At 39.2% G+C, this 17,546-nt stretch overlaps 1 protein-coding gene across 4 annotated transcripts in view; it reads right to left on the reverse strand.

The window, feature by feature from the left end:
• ADGRF1 (adhesion G protein-coupled receptor F1) overlaps window positions 1-17,546 on the reverse strand; it is a 79,495-nt gene that overhangs the window by 33,241 nt on the left and 28,708 nt on the right. For all 4 annotated transcript variants that reach the window (XM_023587191.2, XM_023587188.2, XM_058306854.1 and 1 more), the window contains exons 6-12: window positions 17,052-17,225; window positions 15,292-15,392; window positions 14,443-14,501; window positions 7,450-7,601; window positions 6,117-6,280; window positions 4,566-4,754; window positions 1,131-2,504 (exon numbers count right to left, since the gene is read on the reverse strand). In XM_023587191.2, the coding sequence (XP_023442959.1) occupies window positions 1,131-2,504; window positions 4,566-4,754; window positions 6,117-6,280; window positions 7,450-7,601; window positions 14,443-14,501; window positions 15,292-15,392; window positions 17,052-17,225 (2,213 nt within the window). The remainder of the gene's footprint in view (window positions 1-1,130; window positions 2,505-4,565; window positions 4,755-6,116; window positions 6,281-7,449; window positions 7,602-14,442; window positions 14,502-15,291; window positions 15,393-17,051; window positions 17,226-17,546) is intronic.

The following is a 17,546-nucleotide window of genomic DNA, read 5'->3' on the forward strand; positions in this document are numbered from 1 at the left end:
GGCTGACTATTCAGATAGCATATCACCTTGAGCCTGCCCTCCCACTCCCCAACATGAGCCCCCTAAAACGTGTCACCTTTAGGTACATGCACTTCTTGACTGCAATCTGCTCTACCACCTAAATATTAACTGGTGGATGATGTAGGTATGAAAGCAGCTATTTTTAAGAAACACAAAGTGAACATTTTCTGTGTGCCAGGCATGGTGCTAAGTGTTAAATTATCTCCCTTAATTCTTACTTTTACTCTATAAGTATTATTGTTATCCCCCTTTAACAGATGAAGAAATTGAGGTTCAGAGAGATTAAGTCATTTGTTAGGGACCACACAGCTGGTAGAGTGCTCTATTTGATTCAGATCTATTTAATACTAGAACCCAAAAGTTTAACCCCACATCCTTGAGTAATTGTCTAGAGGTCATCAGGAAAGACTTTCATTGAACCAGGAATGAAGGTTCTCTTCCAGGTTCATCAAAAGCTAAGGATTACTTTTTCTACATACTCTCAGAACAGTCTATGATATAGCTAGTAAAGCCCACCTTCTGCAGCAGAGGTTTGCAAACATTTTCTGTAAAGAACGAAGGAGTAAATATTTTTGGCTTTGTGGACTATGCAGTCACTTTTGTAACTATGAAACCCTTCTGTTTTAGCACAAAATGTAGGTGATGGGTCATAGAAAGCAGGTAAATGACTGGCTTGGCTGTTTTCCAAAAAAAAACTTAAAGTTACAAAAACAGGCTGCTGGTCAAAGTTTGCCCGCCCCTGCAGTATTGCACCATTCAGAGTCCACAAGTCATGTTGATTTGCTTCCTTTTCTTTGTATGCTTTTTTCACAGAGGTCTGCACAAAGGAAGACTTGGCAGCAAGAGGGATTAACATTAGTTGTGTGAACTCTTAACAGATGTAAAACCCTAAAATGGATTGCTGAAGAAGTTGAATATTCTGCTTCACTATATGAGAGAAGCCATTGGGGAAATGGATTTTTTAAAAATATTTACTGTTTCCATGCAGTTTAGATTAAAGTCCTGCTGCAGATGGATGAGATGGCCTCCAAAGTGGTTTTAACAACCTGAGTTCTCTATAGTTAGTCCAGTTACCTCAGGATATAACGGGTTATTCTTATTGTTCTCACCTGAAAGGCATTGAATAAAGCAAAAATAACATGCCACGCCAGACTCTGGCTGTCCACCATTGTCCCTATGCCAAAGCCCCAGGTGAGTCCCAGCAAAGGGGTCAGAATGAGTAGGCTCTTCCCCATGCGGATGACAGCGGTCTTGTTGTCCTGGTTCAGTCTTTCTCCAACAGCCGGCCTGCAGAGCTTCGTAAGTACTAACAGCACCACAACCAAATTCACAGCCACTATAGTTAGTGCAGGAACAGCGAAGGCCAAGAGAGGCTTGCTCCTATCGGACCAGTTAAGCCAACATGCATCCTTCCTTTTGTAGCCATTGCTGGGTTGTGTGACTGCAATCGTGATGACAGATATAACAAGAGGGCACCCATAGCCCAGGCAGAACCCAATGGCCATCATTAAAGACATGGCCATGTGATGGAACATGAGGATGATCCGATAGGCCAGCAGGATTCCAAGCACAAGCATCCAAAAGAACAAGGAGAGGTAGAAAAATTGAGTAAAGAACACTGCAGCTATGCAGACTCCAGAAGAGTTTGTCATGCTGTCCACAGTGGCAGCTACAATAAACCAAACATCAGCAATCAGGAGGGACAGGGCTATGTTCACCATGCAAATATGGCGTGTATGTGACGTTTGGTTTTTCTTGATCTGCTTCCAAAACAGAGCCTCAATAATCAGGCATAAGATGAGGCTTCCAATGGAAATGCCCAATCCTACATAAGTGATCCATTTCCCAACGGGGATGAACGCAGGTGGGACAAAGGGTGACATCAGCATGGAGAAAGAGGTCAGGTGAGTACATCGACATGTTACGGTGTCTGGAGTTTCATTCACTAGGTAGCAGCCCGCATTGTTCCACCATAATTGACTGAAATCCCAAAACACACAATGAGGTTGGCTGAGGTTTGACTCTATCTTAGAAAAAGTCAGGAAAATTTCATGTATGGGATAGTTTTGGATAACTGTGGATATCACAGGTCCATTGATGTGAGCATTTCCATTTTTGGTGGTAGGTAGAATGTGCCCCAGGGTCAATGAGGCCATGGTAATAATTGTTTCTGGAAGAGAGTCCTGGAATTGGTCTGATCCAATTAACACATGGCTTCTGATGGGAATGGACGAATTTTTTTGAAACATTTCGGTTTGATAGTTGTAGCCCTTCTGAAGTTGGCTTTTGGAAACTGGAATTCCTTTCCAGCTAATAAATTCCCGAGAAAAGTTCAGAGGCAGAGCTGTCAGAGGAACGAGGACGCTAATATTTTCCAATGTCTCCAGTAACCGTGAGCTGACATGCTTTTCTTCCTGCAGTAATACTGTCCAATTGGATACTAATGCTGAATTAAGGACATGGTCGGCGATATTGATGATATCCTAAAATACAAGGAGGAAAGCTAGTTTGTATTTTAAGTAAACAGGTAAGAGGCCTGAGGAGTAGATAGTCATCATATTAAGGACAGGAAAATTGCGCAGAAAATTGGCTCAGCTGAGAACCCCATAAAACTCATTAAGTTCAGCTCAGTTGCTCCACACAGTTGGAGCATTGATTTAACAGACAGGTCAGCAGAATCAAATTTTTACATTCCAGGGTAATCACTTCAGGCCGATTGTAAGCACAGTGGGGTTTCAGAACATATGAGAAGGACTCCTGCAATTTGGGTGGCATGAATATGCATTTTTTTCATCCTGAAATGTCCAAAATGACTGCATTATTATTCAGGCTAAGGCTCAAAGATTGAAATATTTTAACGCTTTCCTAGATTGTTTTGCTGACATCAGAGTTCTAAATTCATGTCATGGATGTTCAAGATTTATTCATGTTTGTTTATGTTTTCTTGTTTACTATATGAAAATATAAAACCCAAATCCTTACAAACTTGGCTTGGCATGAGCAAAGGAAGTATGGTACTGTGGCCTTTAGGCATTCATCTAGGTTTGAGATTCCTTTCCAAGCAACTCCTCAAAAATTGCTCCTTTCTCCCACAGAACCTCCCTCTTGCTTAGGGCTTTGGTTCCCAGACATTCTGCTGCAGGTGCCCCCCCTCCCCCAACTCCCACCTCCACCCCGCCCCAGTCCCAGGAATCTCTGCTCTCTCTTGGTTCGTGTTTGCCTGCTCTGTTTTCATTTTACATTTTATTTTTAATCTTTTTGTGTCATTTTGTTTTAGTTGGTCTCCAGTAAACAACATGTGGTCTTTATTTTTTATTTTTCTAAACAGGTCTGAGCAACTTTTCTTTCATCCAGGGAGTTGAACTTATTCATATTTAATGTCATGTTTGACATGATGTTCACCATATAATTATCAGTGTGTAATTATGTAACATTATATATTATAAAGTATTATATTTTATTTAACATGCATATATACAAAATGTTTGGAAGGATATTTATTTAATAAATATTGAGTGCCTGCTATGTGTCACTTGTCATTCTTCTAGGCATTGAGACTCTGCCTAAAATGTTAGCAGTCATTCTTGATTGATCAGATTATAGATATTTTTTTTCCTTTTTACTTATTTGTTTTCTTATAGTGAAAGAGTATTTTTGAGGGATTTTAAAAGTTACTTTTTAAATATGCAACTCAATTATGAATTTCTCAGTCTAGAGAGGGGTTTTGGTTTTTTTAAAAATATGCACTACTAAAAATCAGAGATTATGGCCACAGGAAGGAAGGATTGTAGATTACAGACATATGTAAAAAAATGTGGGTGCCTATATCATACAATGCAAAGACTCATCCCTTCCTGTAAGCAAGGTGCTACCCGGGCAGCCTCAGACACTGAACTCACAAAACAGATCCCAAGAGTTCCATGTGTACTGCAGAGAAAGCAGTAAAGCTCCCACTGGCTCTGTACACAGTTCTTTGGTCTAAGTAAAATAAAATGGCTGCCTGCATTGGGTGTTGCCGGGAGGGACCCTTTCTGAAAAGGCTTGACTAGAAGACAAAAAACAGTTAACTTACAGGGGATTTCCAAGAAAATAGAACAATGGAGTATACCCTACATAACTGCAGATGAATAATACTTTTGATTAACCAATTTAGGTCCAGGAGAGAGAGCTTATCCAATTGGACAAGCATATGGTACGGACCAATGTATATCCGCTCCCCACATTGTAGAACACCCCCTCCCCCGCCTCTGCCATGTACAATGGAAACTTAACATCAGCCAATCAGAACATTTCTTCACTTGCTTCTGTACTTGCCCTATTTAAACTTCCCCTTCCACCTCCCTGGTGGAGCTCCTTTCTATTTTCTGAATGGGGTGCTGTCAGACTCATGAATCACTCAATAAAGCTGTGACATGCTAACTTGCATAAAAAAGTTTTTTTTCATCAGGTCTTTCCAAATAGCTCCCCATCCTCCAGGTTTTCCTCCTGCCTCTTAATGAGAAGGAACATCGAAAAGGGGCTTTCTAAGCCCAGGCAGACCATACCTCCATTGTTGCATGAGACACTCTGAAACGGCTTTCCAGTGATAGGAATGAAATATTTTCCAGAATTGACACAACTGAAGCCAGATTCCCAGATGTGGTTGATGGGCTTTGCTGAATTATGACTGAAAGATTTCTCACCAAGGATGATACAGCTGCTTCAGTGGCATTGCCTAAGATTGCACCGACATCCTAGAAAAAAAAATGATCTAAGTCCTAAAAAATACTTGCATTTCATCTCATTTAAATCAGATTTCTTGGCCACAAAGAACTAGCCTTTGTTAAGTTAATTACATCATAATGATAACTGCTGTTCAGTCCTTTGTATATTCCAGACACTGTGCTAAATGCTTTACAGAGGTTCATTGATATAATCCTTTCAACAACTCTTTGAGGTAGGTGCCATTATTAATTTCATTTTATAGTTTGGAAACTGAAACCTGAAGTGATTCATCAAAAGGCAGTTTCATATATATTATTATGCTAATTATAAAGAAACTGATGTTCAGTAAGATATGGTGACCTTCCCAGAAGTACCCAGCTAGCCAATCTGAATCAACCTAAGAGTCTAGATCTCAGCTGTCCTTCAGCTGGCAGTGTTATTCTCTGCCCAAGGCACCTGGGATCTGCTGCCCTCACATTCCCCTCCATGCAGGTGTGTCCCTGGGGTGGCTTAGTCCAGATATTGCCCATGTCCAGAACTGTGTCAAAGAAGGCCAAAGTAAGAGTAGACTCCAGTGGTCATTTGGTCCAATACTTCTGCCAGTTTGCAAATGGGGAAACTGAGGTCCAGAAAGGGAGAAACAAATATTTCATAGTTCCTTGATAACTGTTAATCCAGAGTTCTCTGCTGCAATAGCAGGGTCTCCGGCTGGGACAGAAGCTCTGCTCGACATGGAGCTCTACATACAGGTTGGTGCCTATGAAATGGTCTCATGTCCCTGGTCACCTGAGTTCTGATTCCTAACCATTTGCCCCCTTCTTTCTATCTATCTTTTCTTATGTGATTGAAACTTCCTGAGAGAACATCATATGGAGGTCAGAGCACTGGACTAGGAATCAGAGTGCTGCCCCTGTGACCTTTATGTAGCCCCTGGGTCTTCAGCTTCCTGGTTGATAAAAGGATGTTAGTAAGCCAGCCAACCCGTAGGCCCACTGCAGTTCTATCATTCTGTATGCTTTGCCTCTGCCTGATCTAGCTCCAGCCCTGATTTCTGATGTGTGTACATCCTGACCTAGACTGGCCCCACTGGCCTCTGAGTCACATCTTCCATTTAACCTCTCATTTCCAGGCCTTTTGGACCTCAAATGCCAGCTTAGTTGCTGTCCTACCATCTATTGTAGACCTCCTCAGCTCTGATACACTCCTCTACAGCAGAGCTGTTCTCAGCTCTGCCACTCATGCCCACACTCCCTGAGTTTATTAGGGTCTGATGTCACCCTCACCTCCTGCGTAGTCACCAATGATACCAAATGATACATTTTACCCTCTGCTTAGCCATGCAAATCTGAAACTCAAAGCCAAGGCAAGTCTAATAAGTGGAAATGTGTCACCTTCTTCAGTTCCTCCAGCTGACTGAGCACACAGGTCTCCCTGACAACCTGCCACCCGGAGGACTGGCACCTGGCTGTGATGCTTCCAGTGTAGCCACTGCTGCAGGGAAAGGTATACTCATCATTCTTAGACCCAAATCCAAAGACATTGCTGTTACACTGGACTGAAAAAGAGCAGAGACAGAGCAGACTTCAGAATGTGCTGACCTTCATTTGATCACGTAGCAGTTGTTAAATGCTTTCAAAGTGAGATTTCCAGGGACAACATCCATGCAAAATTGAGAAGTAGGCAAAGTTTGTCTTTGATGTCCAACTTCATCCCTGACAGTATCATTTCTTCCTTCCTGATGCCATACCCACCCTGCAGCTGGCCCCTCTCCCTTCAGGTGCCATCTATGCTAACAACCTCACTCTCAACAGACTACCAACTACTCAGTATTAGATGAACATAAGGCCGGGTAAGATGATCCCAGGAAATTTTTTCACTCTTCAAGGGAATGCTGGAAAACCAGAAAATCTTTGAGACCCTATGAAACAAAGCAGTAATGATATCAAAAATGGGCAGTTGGCATTTGTACCCCTTTAAATCTTCTTACCTTGTGACCGATCACTAGTTATTCACACAGCCAGCCCTTAATACGATGTACTTACTGAATGGAAGATGGAAACATTCCATGGAAGTTCCATAAGGGCTGTGATTTGGGGTAGTTTTCCCCATTGCTGTGTCCTGAGTGCCTAGAATGTGGCCTCTGACACACTTAGGGCACTTAGTAAATATTTGTTGAGTAAATGTTGTTGGAAGAAAATGGCACAAATTTTGACTGGAGAGGCTTAAGACTGAATACAAAAGAATAGAAGGAAAAGGAAAACATCTAAAGAAAAAGTGTGTGTGTGAGAGAGAGAGAGAGAGGAGAGAGAGAGAGAGAGAGAGAGAGAGAGAGAGAGAGAGAGAGAGAGAGAGAATCTGAATATATACACGTTTTCCTTTGTTCCCTGGATTATGATTTAGGAATATTACCAACTCCAAGGCTCTTTCAACATGCATACCAGTAAACTACTGCTGAATCATTTCAGTCACAGCCAGCAGTGAAATCAGTCTTCCACGATGTTTCAACTAAGAGGTGGAGATCGTATCAGTCATTAGCAAGGATGTGAAGCAGTCAGCTGAAGGTGAGTTTCATCATAGTTGAGGGAAAAGAGCTGTCCAATTCTACTGAAAGTCAGTTTTAGGAAAATTTGGTACTGGAAACATTTCCAGCCTACTTCCTGAGGACACAGCTGAGCTACAAATTAAAGGATTCTCTTAAGCAAATCAGAGAATGGGACACGTTACCTTTCCTGAACACTCTGAAGGAGCCGTCTTCTAGTGGGAATAACTTGTGAAGGGCTGTCTTGGCCTTCTCAGCCACCTGTTCAATGGCTGACAGCAGCTCAGAGGTGCTGCTGGAGCCAACGACTTCAAACCCAGCAATGATGCTCCCATCCCTAGAGTGATTATGTGGAAAGAAAAATGAGATTTATTCATTTTCCATTCATTTCATCAGTGCCTACTCTGTGTATGCATGGCATTGGGTTCATTCATAGGAGTTGAGATTTGGTCCCTGACTTCATGGGGCTTACAGATAGCAGAGAAGGCAAGTAAAAAACAAGTAACCACCAAATCGATATATACGATTACAAATTTTGTCAAGTGTTATAAGATACATAAACAGGTGCAGTGATAAGAGGAGCAAGAAGAGATAAGGCCCTACTTAAAATAGGATGGGGCAGTGACAGCTTCTCTGCAAGGAGGTCTTTGAAGCTGAGGCCTGAAGGATGAGAAGGATAGGCCAGCACTGATGCAAAACCCAGATGGGGGAATAGCACGTGTGAGGGTCCTGACGCAAGAAGATGCCTATGAATTTGACAATGTGAACAAGGGAGAGAAGGTTAGAAGATAATATTGGATAGGTAGCTAGGAGCCAGGTCCTAGAGGATTCTTAGAGTTTGGATTTTATCCTTTGTTTAAAAAGGTTTTATGCTTCATTAAAAGCCAATGTTGTGATCAGATTTATTTTTTAAGACCATCACTCTGGCTGCTATGTAAAAAGTAGATTGACGAGAAGCAAGCAAAGAAGCTGGAAGCTAGAAGACTAGTCAGATAAGAGTGGTGGCTTGAACTAGAGGGGTAGTAGGGCAGGTAGTGAGAATTGGTCAGTTTCGGGTTGTATTTGAGGACAGAGCCATAGGACTTGCTAATAGAGCTGATTCCAGACGTGAAAGAAAGAGAGCAGTCAGGAATGACTCCAAGGAATGAAAAAAAAAATTGTGGTATACTCACACAATGGAATGCTACTCAGCAATAAAAAGGAATGAATCACTGCTACTCAGAGCCACAAGGATGAATCTCAAAGACATTGTGCTGAGTGAAAGAAGTCAAACATGTAAAAAAATACGTACTACATAATTCCATCTGTGTGAAGTTCCGTAACAGCCAAAACTAACCCATAATGATAGAAATCAGATCAGTGGTTGTTTCCGGTAGGGGGAAGGCATAGAAATTGTATGAAAGGGGCACAAGGGAGGCTTTGAGGAGATGGAAAGGATTTGACTTGATAGGAGGTTGTTTGCATGAGTTTTGGTCAAAAATAAGTGGACTGTACACTTAATATCTGAACATATCACTGCATATAAATTATGCCTCAATTAAAAAAAATTAAAACAAAACATGACTCCAAGGTTTGGGTCTGTACAACTGGAAGAATAGTGTCATCATAACTAAGGCAAATAAAGACTGATAGAGAAATAGATTATAATTTAGGAGGGGAAGATGAGGATGACCTCTGTTTTTGACATGTTCTGTTTGACATGCCTGTTAGAAAACCAAGTAGAAATGTCAAATAGCAGTTGGATATTGGCCTCTGAAATTCAGGTGAGAAGCCAAGCTTGCGTGAATAATTTAGAAGCCATCACCATATAGATAGTGTGTGAAGTCTTGAAAACAAGTGAGATCATGTGTGTTAACTAATTCACTCCTGTAACAGCTCCATGAAGGAAGCACTGTTGTTATTCTCATTTTATTAAAACAAAACAAAACAAAACTGAGGCCCAAAGAGAAGTTGAGGGGCTCACCCTATGTCATATACCTATTATTTGATGGACATGAACCTCCCGAGCTCAAATTCCTAACCGCTATACTAGACTACTGCTCACAATGTATAAATAAAGAAAATTACCTTTCATGTATCAATGGTCACAATTCTTTTGCATTGATACAGCCCTTCTATAGAGTTTAGAAAGTATTTTCCTGCTTATTATCCCATTTGGTTCAATGAACTTATAACTCAGGTTCAGCAGGGATTAACAGACCTGTTTGGCAGATATGTAAACTGAGATATTGAAAGATTAAGAATTGCTTTAACTTAGGTACAGAGTAAAACCAAAATAGTTGTATTTTATAGATTTATGACTACTTTTACTGTAACTTTATCTACAAATTATTGAAGATAGCTTATAAGATATATACAATTGAATATGTTAGAAATACAAATAGAAAACCAGGACCAAGGTAAAGAAAAATAGATATCTAGTACAAAAATGTTTGTGATTAAGCTTCAGTTTTGTCTATGATTTCTCTTGCAACAAAGTAAAAAAGGAAAATAAGATTTATTATAAAGACCCCAATATAAGAAAAAAGTAGTATTTTTCTGGGCATAAAAATTTTAGGATGGCTAAACATGAAAATCAATCAATGTAATACACCACATCAGCAGATCAAAGGGAAAAAATCACATAATCATCTCTATTGACACAGAAAAAGCATTTGTCAAGATACAGCATCCTTTCTTGATAAAAACACTTGATAGGAATAGAAGGAAACTTCCTCAACATGATAAAAGTTACATATGAAAAACCCACAGCTAACATCATACTCAATGTTGAAATGCTAAAGGCTTTCCCTCTAAGATCTGGAACAAGACAAGGATGCCCAATGTCACCACTCTTATTTAATATTGTATTAGAAGCACTTGCTCAAGCACTTAGGCAAAAAAAAAAAAAAAAAAAATAGTGAAAGGAATCCAGATTGGAAAGGAAGAAGCAAAATGTTCACTATTTGCAGATGGCATGACCCTATATGTAGAAAGCCTTGAAAAATCTATAACAAAACTTCTAGAGATGATAAATGGGTTCGGTAGAGTGGCAGGATATAAGACCAACATGCAAAATTCAGTAGCATTTCTGTACACTAATAATGAACAATCTGAGGAGGAAATCAAGAAGAATTCCATTTACAATAGCAACTAAAAGAATCAAATATCTAGTCCCCCATAAGGATGTAAAGGACTTGTACACAGAAAACGATACAACATTATTAAAGGAAATCAAAGGAGACCTAAATAAACGAAAGAATATTCCATATTCATGGATTGGAAGACTAAATATAGTTAAGATGTCTATCCTATCCAAATTGATTTACAGATTTTGCACAATCCCAATAAAATTACAATAGCATTTCTTACTAAACTGGAAAAGTCAATTTTGAAATTTACTAGGGGGAAGCAGATGTGGCTCAAGCAACTGAGTTCCCACCTACAACATGGGAGGTCCCGGTTTCAGTTTCCAGTGCCTCCTAAAGAAGATGAGCAAGATAGCAAGCTGATTTGACAGGCTGGCATGGCGAGCTGACACAACAAGGTGATGCAAGAAGAGACACAAGGAGGAAAACATAATGAGAGATACAACAAAGCAGGGAGCGGAGGTAGCACAAGTGATTAGACACCTCCCTCCCACATGGGTGGCCCCAGGTTCAGTTCCCAGTGCCTCTTAAAAAAAAAAAGGAAGACAAGCACACAAAGAACAGACAGTGAGCACAAACAATGATGGGGTGGGGAGAAACAAATAAAATAAATCTTAAAAAAAAAAGAATTTTATTAGGGGCAAGGACCCTAATAGCCAAAAATATATTGAAAAAGAAAAATGAAATTGGAGGAATCACACTACCTGATTTTAAAATACACTACAAAGCTACAATGGTCAAAATTACATTGAGAGTTCTCATATTGACCTGTTCATATTCAGTCAATATATTTGACAAGGCCACCAAGTCTACTCAACTGGTATAGAATAACCTCTTCAACAAATGGTGCCGGAAAAAGAAAGTATCACTACCTCACACCCTATACAAAAATAAACTCAAGATAGATCAAAGTCCTTAATGTAAGAGCCAATACCATAAAGTTCCTGGAAGATAATACACGGACACATCTACGAGATCTTGTAGTAGGAAATGGTTTCATAAGTTGACATCCACAGTGTGAGCAATGAAAGAAAAAACAGATAAATGGGACCTCCTCAAAATTAAAACTTTTATGCTTCAAAGAAGTTTGTCAAGAAAGTGAAAAGGGAGACTATTCAATAGGAGAAACTATTTGGGAACCACTTATCCAATAAGAGTCTAATATTCAGCATATATAAAGAAATCCTACATAATGAAAATAAAAAGACAAACAACCCATTTAAAAAATGGGCAAGAGATTTGAATACACACTTTTCCAAAGAGAAAATACAAAAGGCCAAAAGCACATGAAAAGATGCTCAACATCACTAGCTATTAGGGAAATACAAATCAAAATTACAATGAGATATCATCTTACACCTATTAGACTGGCTGCTGTTTAAAAATAAACAAACAGAAAACTACAGGTGTTGGAAAGGATGTGGAGGAATTGAAACACTCATCCACTGCTAGGGAATGTAGAATGATGCAGCATTGTGAAGGATGGTTTGGCAGTTCCTCAGGAAGCTAACTCTATAGTTAGCTTGCCATATGATCCAGCAATTCCACTACTAAATATATACCCAGAAGAATTGAAAGCAGGGACACGAACAGACACATGCACACCAATGTTCATAGTGGCATTATTCACTATTGCCAAAAGTTGGAAGCAACCCAAGTGTCAATCAGCAGATGAATGGATAAGCAAAATGTGGTATATACATACAATGGAATATTACTCAGCTGTAAGAAGGAATGAAGTATTGACATATGCAACAATATGGATGAATCTCAAAGACCTTATGTTGAGTTAAGTAAGCCAGTTACTAAAGGACACATTTTGCATGACCTCACTGATATGACTTAAGGATATTGAGACTCACAGAGATAGAGTCTGGGAGATAGGTTACCAGGAGTAAGAAAGGGAGTAGAGAGAGTGGTGAGCTGATGTTCCGTATAGGCAGAACCTATGATAAGGTGGAAGGGGGTGGTGGTTTAGCAATGGATGGGGATGATGGTGGTACAGAGATGTGAGTGGGGTTGATGGTGCTGGAGTGAGGGTAAGCAGGGTTGAGGGGTGAATTGGGCTAGCCATGGAATTGGGGAGAGGGCTGGAAGAAGGAACAGGTGAACTCAGGGGAGGTGGATATCTGTGGTTGAAAACACAATTGTGGAAATGTTCTTTTGGCAAATACGGCAGGGGAGGGTCCCTGGTGCCAGGCGGTGGTGAAGGGCGGATGTGTGGGAAAGGTTGCACCTGAGGTCTGCCTCTATGGAATATAAATGTGTTCATCTTGTCATAGGGTGTTTTCTCAGTGGGTAGAGACCCACACGAATAAACAACAAAATATTAAACTCCCATCCTGGGGAGTTCTATTACATTCTCAAACAGAGTGTCAGGAATTCTCAAGTGCATAGGCAGTCCTAATAAAAGAAAACAGACCAATATGCCAAGCCCATTTGAGCCTATAATTAGCACTATACCCGTTAAATATATGTCTGAGACTTCAATCTTCTGTCTGTTCATATGCTGGTTGAGCCCTAAATCTCATCAGAGTTGTGGCCAATACCTACTCTCCAGTTCATCAGACTTACCCAAGACAACTAACGAAATGATGATGATGGACAACCCCATTCCCCAAAATATATAGTGTCTCCAACTGTAAGCAAAACAGTTCCTTCCATTTGCCCCATAAATCCAAGCCCCCTCTCAACCTGACGCAAGACAGGCATCACCATCCCCAAATCCTCAAGGCTGAGGAATGAACAAACATAAGAGGGGAATGCAACTGTGGATAAAGTAAACTTCTTAATTTTTGTAATAATGGAAGAACATGTAACATTGATATGAAGATAGTGGTTACCAGAGTTTCTGAAGGGAGGGTGAGGGATTAATAGGTGGGATATATGGCATTTTTAGAGCATTGGAATTAAGTGTAAACCACAATGTAAACTATAGACCTTGGTTAGTAGCAATACATCAATATGTATTCATCAATTATAACAAATATACCACACTATTGCAAGATGTTATTAATAGGGAAAGAGGTGGGAGGGGGAAGGGATGGGGTATAAGGGAATCTCTTATACTTTCTTTTTTCAAAAATCATTTTTAATGTTTTTTTGGTCTGATATTAACATCTTGTAGTGTTAATATTTTTGTTCAGTTTCAAAGAAAAACAGTCTTATATATACGATTTTACCCACATTCATATTTCACACATGGTTTTAGGAATTCCTTATATTTTCAATGTAACTTTGCTGTAATCTAAAACCTCTTTAAAAATAAAGTTTATTCTATTAAAAATTTTTTAAATATTTTTGTAGGAGCTTATATAAGAATATGATATAATGTAAAGGTCAACATCTAGGAAAAGATATTTATAACAAATGCTGTGAAAAATTTCTATGGCTGTTCTTTAAGTTAACTGTGAAAAATACATAAGAAGTCAATTTACCTGTTAAGCTACTTCCTCTGCCAAGTGAACTAATAATAGTTGGTAATCAATGCATACACAGCTAGTTAACCAAATAACTTTTAGAATTAAAACATATACAAATGGATAATTCACTAAATATCTCTTTATTTTCTGTAGACAAAGACTATTGGATTTTGAATTATAGTGTATGCATGATATGTGCACAAAAATATAATATTTTACCCAAGGCTCCCCTTCTGTCTCCCAATTACACCACGGCCTCCTCCCCGGGGCGGTGGAAGGAGTAAATCCATCCTTCCACCACCATCAGCCTTCTTCCCCACCCTTCACCCCTCCCCATGCATGCATACCACCACCCCCTGCTTCCTTCTAAGGTCTGGCCTACTACTGTGATTTCACAAGTCTGGTGTCTGATTCATAGCCTGAAGAAAGTTTCTTAATATTTAAGTTGCTAAGCTCATTTAAATGGGAATCCAGGCTGTATTGTCTTCAGACTTCTTAAAGCATCACAAACTTAGTGAAAATTCTATTGGAAAGACCAATTCTACCCTCTTTTCGCTCAAGGTCACTGCACTACGTCAATGCATTAGACATTCTGGGGATGCCCTTCTAAGACCACTGTGTTACTTACCGAAATTGGGTAACTCGAACTGACTCAAAACCTTGAATTCTTTTGTATGCTTCTTTAAGCTTGCAAAGACAACAAAGAGCAATATGTTGATCTTTGTTCCCATATTTCAGAAAGGCATTTGAGTCAAAAAACAAAAATGGACATATACAATAAATAAACTAATGGAACCACTGAGCAAAGGAAAGAGATATAGTGGGGGGTAGTTGTGAATCATACAAATATAATTAAAATGACGTTTGAGAGTATACACACACACACAATATTTATATTTGCATTTGCTAATAGAAAGTAACCAATTTGCTTAGAATAGGGGATAAATTTGGTGCAAGATAATATAATAAATTCACACAAAATCTAGCCTCTCCTTCTCAAAAATAAGCCATTAATTTTCACAAACACTTAAATTGAATCTATCTGCAAAGTATTTGTCCATGTCTTCAGTTAGAGGTACTCTGGTCTAGTTTTTAATGTCTTCATTATAAAGCCCAGACTTTTTCTCAGTAACTCACTTCAGCCTCTGATAAGACAGGCTTCCTTATGAAACAAATCCCAAATGCTGATGATTGTGCTTAGTTCATGAAAATTTTCTTTTGACGAGTAAATTTCTCTTATAGGAAATTACCAAAATAAATTATCAAAACCGAATCCAAGAGAAGTGGAAAGAAGTCAACTGTGTGAAGAAAGAAGATGCTCAAGAAACTCAGTTGTGGGCAAAGCAAATAAAAGCTCTGTAATAACTTGTTAAAAATTAACAATTAGTAATATGGATGAAATATTCATGTTGAATTGAAAACATTCTAATTAATGTTTTTCAAGCAATTCCTTATATAATAAGTAGACAGTGCTTACTTGAATTTCAATTCCAGTTGTATATTTGGAGTATATAGCAGAAGAGGAATTCAAAAGGTCTCTTGTAAATTTTTCATTAATTTTAAAAGTGCCCCAGACCTCTGTGGGAAATAAAAAGTTTATAGATATAAAAATTACCGGATGGATTTTACTAGCAGCACAAAATTACATAAGTGCAGTTTGGAGTCCATCTATTGAACAAGTTATATTTCAATTTCTTTTCATAATGAATTTAGTCTAAAATAAAGTAGGAAGCATACTTAAAACCAGAGTTCCCAATTGTGCGTTTAGAACAGTAATGGGAAAATACTGGTAATCAAGACTATCTTACAAGTAGATAAATATACAACCACTTGTGTGGCCACAAAAGGCAGTTAACACTGAAATATATCCCCAGTGAGACATTGAACTTAAACAATGTCCCTCATTATAATTTGGGAAAACCAAACCAAAACAAAACACTACTTGCAAACTCACAACATGCCCCTTGCCTACCTATCACTAGTGCTTTGCTGCACTGGGAAAAGTCTTTCTCTGTCTCCATGCTTACAAATTCTGTTTAGCCTTCATTCAAGGCCTGGTCAAATTCCACCTCCTCCATGATACATACCCCATCTTTGAATACAAAGACATTTTCCTCCTCCAAATTCCTACAGTATTTTACCTACACCTCCCTTATAGCCTCTTGTAACTATATGTCTGTTCAAATACATGTCTCTTCCCCACTGCATTGGAATCCCCTTACGAATGTAATCTATGTTTGATCCATCTTTATATCCCCTAAAGATTGATCAGACATGGACCTATCTTTCATAATGTAGGCTTTAAATCATCATTTGCTGAAGGAATTATATTGTCTTCCTTCATATATTGCAACCTGGCTTCCCCTACTAGAATGTGAAGTCAAAAAGGACAAGGGAAACATGTTTTGTGTGTCCTTCCAGAAGTTGCTCCATATCTGGGTGTAAAAATGTTTCCTAATAAATGCGTGTTGCCTTGACCTGAATTGCTGTGGTGCTAGGAAGTGAAGTCAGGGATACCTGGGGAAGCCAGGCTAGTGCAAGCTCCTCCCTCAGTCTTTGCTCAGTTCTACCAAAGTTTAGAGCCTCATGATGACCTAGTGTGATCCTTTGGGGAGCTTCTTAAAATCTTTCAAACCCTGGATCCCAGATCATTTGGTTCATCTCATCATTCCCCAGTCATGAACCTAAGTTAATTGTAGCTCCCTCAGCTTCTGCTGGTTTCCTAAATTAGACGTTTCTGCTGGTTTCCTAAATTAGACGTTTACCTTTTGCTTTGTTTTGGCAATATATTCTATACACATATTTGTTGGCAATTGGGAGCCCTTTTAATATAATCATTATATTCTTCACTGCTTTCATATCTCTAGACTACCTTTTTCTAGGTGAAGTGGAAGAGGGTAGGAAGAAAATGGTTATTTACTCGAGCTGTTCCTCTATTTGGAATTTTAGTGAATCTCCTCAAATCTCAATAGAATTATATTAATTAGTATTGCAGATGTAGGTTCTAAGGTTGACATGACACCCAAAATTCAACTTGAGATTCTGGATCTCCTGCGTTTTTGAAGCTCTCACTTAGTCTAGCCAAGACAAATGGGGAATACTGCTGCTGCCCTCAACCTACCTGTATACACTGCCCTCTTAGGGAGGCAAAGAACCAGAATGCCTTCTCTGCTGAATGTTGGGGTGAGAAGGGGCTCCACCCCAGAGCTACCCTCTTAGTATTCCTTTTGTGCTTACTTGTTCTTTCACAGAAATTGACACTCTGGCTGAGGTTGCTTAGATGGCAGTCACAGCTCTGGAGTGATCCTGCCGTGTGAAGGTAGCATTTCTGGGGATCAAGGCATGCAGGAGGAAACCAAGTGTAGCCATCTTCACAAGCACATTGTAGGACTCCATTCAGGCTGTGACAGTCTGCACAAATGAAACTGAATTTGGTCTCATCGTTCTAGTTAATAAGTTGATTATTGTTGAGTTCTGATCCTTGACTCTGACTTGGAATCTTAACCAAGTATTTCTTACCAAATGCTAGAGGGATGAAACCAGGATGACAGTATGTTTAAGATAAGCAAACATAAAACTCAATATATTTAGATTCTGAAGTTAGTGTCAGAAACCTAGAAAATATAAAAATAAAATGGTTGGATTTGGCATCCGAAATAAAAATGTATACCCAGTGGATAGTCCTTGCAGTGCAAGAGAGAAGTAGAGGAAAACATTTGCAACCTGGGAGTT

This window comes from Dasypus novemcinctus, chromosome 11, assembly GCF_030445035.2.
Source record: "Dasypus novemcinctus isolate mDasNov1 chromosome 11, mDasNov1.1.hap2, whole genome shotgun sequence".
NCBI lineage: Eukaryota > Metazoa > Chordata > Mammalia > Cingulata > Dasypodidae > Dasypus > Dasypus novemcinctus.